Below are 5,960 nucleotides of genomic sequence, written 5' to 3'. Positions count from 1 at the left end.
GAGGAATGAATGCTATAATTTTATTTGTCAGTACCTTAAAATAACTAAATTGTGGGAGAGAATATAAAAAAAGAAGGGAGCATTTTGATCCACACTCCATACCAGTTGGTGGCGGAAATACACTATTTTTGTTGTTTGTTAACCGCCAATAAAATTTCAAGAAGAAGAAGAAGACCAATCATCGTCGTAATACTCCATCACGTGATTGAACCAGGAAGTGAACTCCTGGCCGAAATTCCAAGAGGTGAAAGATCCCCCCTTTTTTTTTTTAGTAGACCGTTCTCGAACTCACTGATTATACAAGGTGCACCGCTTTGATAAAATGTGATCGGTCGGTTGTTAAGTGGTGACGTAAGAAGCCTCCGGGTCCAAGCCTCTACTTGCATCACTTGAGAATACTACCTCAGCAGCCGTTTATGAGCACTGTTTATTCATATTAAACATTTAAGCTAAACGTTTTAAAACTTACGGTCTACACTACAGTCTTAATGTTCACAGCGTCCCAAACACAAATTATTTTTATATTTATTTATTTATATTTATATTTTCATTGTCTGGCTATCTGGGATTTCGGTATGGAGTTAAAGGGTAGGATTATAATTTTTTTTGTAGTATTATATCACATTGTGAATGTATATTAGCACCTTTTGTTGTTTTCTCGTGGTATCTGATAGAGCGTTTGGACACGGAAGCGGTGACACGTTACGTCAGACTTAACAAGCGGATATTGTTTTATTCACAGTTACAATATAATTGTAACATGTAATGGCAGCCTGAGTACAGGGCAGGTGAGTTGAACCTCGCTTACTCTGCTTGACCCACTGGCTAATAACCTGAAATCAGAGAGGACATAAAATCTAATGATTCCTGGAAGGCTAATGATAATAATTATAATGATTAAGTAAGTGTGTGGGGGGCGGGGACTTTGGGGGTACAAGTAATCAGAGAGCACTCTTTCTTCCGATACTTGATTTCTAAATGACAGAATGACACATTTGTCACCAGTGAATATAATTCACAGGTTTTCCAGTTAATGAACATTCGGCTGCAGGAGCGTGGGAAAAATAGACGCCATATGATATGCCAGCTCTTACAATGTCAGAGATCGAGGACTGTCAAAGACGCTTTCAGGCAGCTGTCGACGTCATTCAAAGCCTACCCAAAAATGGTAGCTTTGCTCAGCATTGACAAAAATTACATTATCGCTGAATGACATAATCACTGTTCTGTATAACACCATCTTATTGTAGCAGATATAAAATTTGCACAGCTTGTCATTGCAAGCATTTCTTCACACGTATTTGCATAATTTACAGCAGCTCATGATACCTGGAGTAAATTTTAAATTGCATTTGCATAGGTTCCTACAGACCCTCTTATGAAGTGATGCTGCGGTTTTATGGTCTATACAAACAGGCAGTCTGTGGCCCATGTACAGTGTCACGCCCCGGATTTTGGGACCCTGTAGGCCGTTACAAATGGTAAAGCTTTTATCCAGTTATAAAGAGCATATTCAGTGCTATAATGTGCCTAACTAAAGTTCAAGCGCTGTTTTTCAGAGCCCTCAGAACATTTAAAGGACTGTTTTAACTTCATGGCATGTTTTACTGGTCTTGTGTCAGGGATGCTTGGAACCAGCTTGGAGACATGAGTCGGGAGAATGCCATGGCTGCTTATGTGGATGAAATGAAGAAAGTTGCACAAGAGGTGGGAGAGCTTCAATAATACCAAATAAATTCATAAAACAACTTTAGGGAAAAATATATTGGAAAATATTCTTTAAAACAAATTTGTATTCAGAGCGGCCAAGCAAATTATTTTTTTCCATATAAATTAATTTGTTGTCATATATTATTTACAGGTCATAGACACCATGCAAATCAATGAGAAGACTGCATCATTTTTCCACTATTTTGAACCTCTCTATCATGTCATTCATGATATGCCCAGACCTCCAGAGGCACTTTTATCTCTCAGATCAGGTGTGCATTTATTTATTTTGGTAAAATACTATGAGTTCTATGTGATAAATCTGTGATTTTGGTGTGCATTTTAAAGATATAAATGCCAAAGATGGTTGGGCTGATCATGAAGTGGAGCGGGCAACTCAAGAACCAGCTCTTCAACTGAAGGACTCAGGGATGGTCCCTGAAAGTGAACTTAAAGCTGAGAGCACAGGTAGTGAAATGATTATCTATAAATGAGGGATCCTGAATATTTTGCAGCCCACCAAAACACATTTTTACAAAGGAAAATTTGGGTTTTAAGCTTGTACAAACAAATACTTGCAATGTTACTCCGATAATTTACATTTGTTTTTTGTCTTTGAATTATATTGGAACCTACTGTGGCTGAAATGCACCAGTTATGATCACCATCCAGACATGTCTGACCAAATGTGTTTTTTAAACATTTCACAGTTGCATAAGTAATAAATGATAGCAAGATTGTTTGCACTATATTTCTTCTCTTTTTCATCGCCAAATATGTGTGTAGAGGCACCTGTGTCTGAGGTTCAGGGGCCGACTAGTGATTCAGAAAGTGAAATCTTTTGTGACTCATTGGAACAGCTGGACACTGTTAAGGTCTAAAATTTGACAAAATCTAATTAAAATTTGTGTGACAATTTATGTCCCGCATTTTGTTCACTTTATGTTTTTGTGCACTTACAGCCTGCTGCAATGCCGGATGGTAATGCCAGTTCCCAGAATGAGCATGCACACATTGAGACCTCTGGAATCCAGGAGAATCATTACAGCCCTCTCTCTCAGGTGACCATGTTCGGTGCTGGACATGGTGGTGAGGGGGCAGAAGATAGGCATGGTCCTTCCAAGAGGAGGAGAACTACAGGAAGAGAGGGGATGCAGCAGGGCTGGAGGGACCCCTCCGGTAAGTTTAATCTGGATTTTTAATCACACATTATAAACCTAAGCCCCTTTTTGGGTTATTGTGTCACTATTACAAGTAAAACCATGTAACAATATTTTGGTAAATTTTATTTAAAAAAAATTTAAATATACACTTGCATGGATCCCTACATTTACATAACATTTTAAGAGTTTGGGGTCAGTAATTCCCACTGAAATGTCTTGAAACCATTTATCTATAATAGAGAACTGGATTGCTCATAACGTTGTAAATAGTGAAGCCATTGCCAGGGGTGTACTTAACCAATAAGCGAGGTAAGTGACTGCTTAGGACTCCAGGGACTCAGGGAGCCCCATCTGATATAGGTATATTTCTTAAACGTAATGGCCAATCAGAGGTGTTTAAGTTAGAATCCACTTACCACTTGAAATGCCGTAGTTTATGTAGTGTATGTTTATTGCTGAGTTCTGTGTGCTCACAAATCCTCTCATTGTAATAAAGAAAGTGTAGACACTACAGTATGTAAAGAAAAGATTCAGTTTGCATTGCAGAGAGGCTTATTGCTTATAACGGAACTTCGTAAGATTGCAATGAACTGAAGTGAGTGACAGCTTTTAGTGATTATAAAGGGAGCCCTCTTTGAACACTTTATAGGCTATATATAATCCATTCATAATTTTAATATATGCCTTGTTTTTCATGCTGCCAAGAGAACCAAAGGCCACATACATGCTGCAAAGTTTTGGGAATGACATCCGCATATAAATGCATTCACTCTCAATATTGCAATAGACGGGACAAAAATATATGTCAAACTAGATATGCATTAAAGGATTAGTTCACTTCTGAATTAAAATGTCCTCATAATTTACTCACCCCCATGTCATCCAAGATGTTCATGTCTTTCTTTCTTCAGTCGAAAAGAAATTAAGGTTTTTGAGGAAAACATTCCAGGGTTTTTCTCTATATAGTGGACTTCAGTGGGATTCACTGGGTGAAAGGTCCAAATTCCAGCTTCAGTGCAGCTTCAAAGCGTTCTACACGATCCCAGACGAGGAATAAGGGGTCTTATCTAGCGAAACGATCGGTAATTTTCTAAAAAAAGAATACAAATTATATACTTTTTAACCTCAAACGCTTGTCATGTGTAGCTCTGCAATGCGCATGCGTACTCTGTGCAGTCCCATTTGAAACAGTTAGGGTAGGTCGAAAAATTCCCATCTCATTTTCTCCTCCAACTTCAAAATCGTCCAACATCGCTGCAGAAGTACCAACCTAGTGTTTACAAAGTGAACGTGCAAAGAAGGTCAAACGCCCGTTACAAAAAATGGTAAAACAGCGATGTAGGACGATTTTGAAGTTGGAGGAGAAAAGGAGATGGGAGTTTTTCGATTATACCCTAACTGTCATGAACCGGAATGCACAGAGTTCATGCAGAATTAGACAAGACGAGCATTTGACGTTAAAAAGTATTCCTATATTATAATTTTTTTGTTTTTTTTGAAAATGATGTTTCACTAGATAAGACCTTTCTTCCTCGTCTGGGATCGTGTAGAACACTTTGAAGCTGCACTGAAGCTGCAATTTGGACCTTCCACCCAGTGAATCCCACTGAAGTCCACTATATAGAGAAAATCCCTGGAATGTTTTCCTCAAAAACCTTAATTTCTTTTCGACTGAAGAAAGAAAGACATGAACATCTTGGATGACATGGGGCTGAGAAAATTATGAGGAAATTTTAATTCAGAAGTGAACTAATCCTTTAAAGGAGACATATTATGCTCCTTTTTTTACAATATGTAATATAAGTTTCTGGTGTCCCCAGAATGTGTCTGTGAAGTTTCAGCTCAAAATACTCCACAGATCATTTATTATATCATTTTGAAAATGCCTATTTTGAGTGGAAGCAGAAACCAGCTGTTTTTCGGGCCTGTCTCTTTAAATGCAAATGAGCTGCTGCTCCCCGCCCCCTTTTCCATTACAGCCGGGACCTGCTAAAAACATCTGTTTTGGTTCTGATTATCATGTTTATCGTGCTGAAATCATGTGTTTTAAACCATATGAGTTTAAACTTCTGATATATGGTTTTCTGAGAGCACACAAACAGAGAGCGGCTGTCTCAGCATGTGAGTACTAAATTAAGTTCTCATTCACACACAAGTTTACGTTAAAAACACACACACGAGTTACAAAAACAGTCGATTATGTCTGTGAAAGTAAACAGCTGGGAAATAAATTGCATGTTTATTTTAGAACTGTGTGGCAGCAGCAATCTACAGTAAATTAATCAATAAATCCACTGCTCTCTTGTCTCCTCTGAGGCTGGGACTCTAAATAGTGTTCTGTGCTCGTCTGTGCAGCCAAAGGCAAAACAGTTAGTATGTTTTGCTCAAACTTTCACCATGGCATTAGAGCTGGTACACCGTTGTCGCTTGCGGAATCAAAATGATGGCGCCGTGGGTGGAAACTTACAGATTAAGGGGTGGTAATATTATAATGAGATCCCTTTGCCACGTCACCAAGGGAGCGAAATCGGACGCACTCGTTTTCTCAGACGCTTGCAGAGAAAGGCTTACCAAAACAAAGTTACTGGGTTAATCTTTTACATGTTTCCTTGGTTGGTAGATGCACCTTGGACCTGATTATAGCACTTAAAACCTGGAAAAGTCAGATTTTCATGATATGTCACCTTTAAGGCTAGAGCACCCTCACTAATTTCAGAAGCATCCTCAGTGTTTTGATTCTGGAATTGGGCCTGCTGGTAAATGCCAAATAAATCATTATAAATAACATAATGATTAGAAATAACAAAATGATTAAATGTTTAGTTTTAAATTAATACATAAGTTGTAAATGAAATATTTTCAATTATTAATACAAAGAAAACAATAACTAAGTTAGCTCATAGCTTACTATACATTATTTGTTCACCTGACAACTGATTGTCTCATAACAGACTTCACCTCAAAGAAGAAAGTATACACATACTTTTAAGTTTATAAGCCTCTTGTTTCGTGTCATAATTGTTTTCAATTTGATTGAACTGCTATCAGAGAGAGTATAGGCTACTATGTGTCAAAAAGTTTGATTTA

General features: G+C 37.9%; 1 protein-coding gene across 4 annotated transcripts; it reads left to right on the top strand.

The window, feature by feature from the left end:
• The first annotated feature begins 201 nt into the window (after nucleotides 1–201).
• Nucleotides 202–3,021, top strand: LOC107571586 (acyl-CoA-binding domain-containing protein 4-like). 4 transcript variants are annotated; one of them, XM_016257917.1, is made up of 9 exons: nucleotides 574–588; nucleotides 675–788; nucleotides 1,022–1,168; nucleotides 1,361–1,481; nucleotides 1,623–1,707; nucleotides 1,862–1,982; nucleotides 2,059–2,178; nucleotides 2,497–2,585; nucleotides 2,673–3,020. In XM_016257917.1, exons 3-9 carry the CDS (start codon nucleotides 1,081–1,083, stop codon nucleotides 2,910–2,912), a joined length of 864 nt encoding a protein of 287 aa, XP_016113403.1. In that variant the 5' UTR covers nucleotides 574–588; nucleotides 675–788; nucleotides 1,022–1,080; the 3' UTR covers nucleotides 2,913–3,020. The 4 variants fall into 4 exon arrangements, with proteins under 4 accessions (XP_016113404.1, XP_016113403.1, XP_016113406.1 ...); XM_016257918.1 differs by lacking the exons at nucleotides 574–588; nucleotides 675–788 and adding an exon at nucleotides 202–244 and having other exon boundaries at nucleotides 2,673–3,021; XM_016257919.1 differs by lacking the exons at nucleotides 574–588; nucleotides 675–788 and adding an exon at nucleotides 859–901 and having other exon boundaries at nucleotides 2,673–3,021.
• The last annotated feature ends 2,939 nt before the right edge of the window (nucleotides 3,022–5,960 follow it).

This window comes from Sinocyclocheilus grahami, unplaced genomic scaffold (assembly GCF_001515645.1).
Source record: "Sinocyclocheilus grahami isolate Dianchi unplaced genomic scaffold, SAMN03320097.WGS_v1.1 scaffold1617.1, whole genome shotgun sequence".
NCBI lineage: Eukaryota > Metazoa > Chordata > Actinopteri > Cypriniformes > Cyprinidae > Sinocyclocheilus > Sinocyclocheilus grahami.
The sequence above is the reverse complement of the archived record's forward strand: the minus strand, read 5'-3'. Positions and strand labels throughout refer to the sequence as shown.

Bases quoted from the DNA above. Each gene is read 5' to 3' on its own strand.
- LOC107571586 (XM_016257918.1), top strand. From the start codon at position 1,081: ATGCCAGCTCTTACAATGTCAGAGATCGAGGACTGTCAAAGACGCTTT. The intron at 2,179-2,496 runs GTAGTGAAATGA...ATATGTGTGTAG, and splicing joins ACTTAAAGCTGAGAGCACAG to AGGCACCTGTGTCTGAGGTT. The intron at 2,586-2,672 runs GTCTAAAATTTG...GTGCACTTACAG, and splicing joins AACAGCTGGACACTGTTAAG to CCTGCTGCAATGCCGGATGG.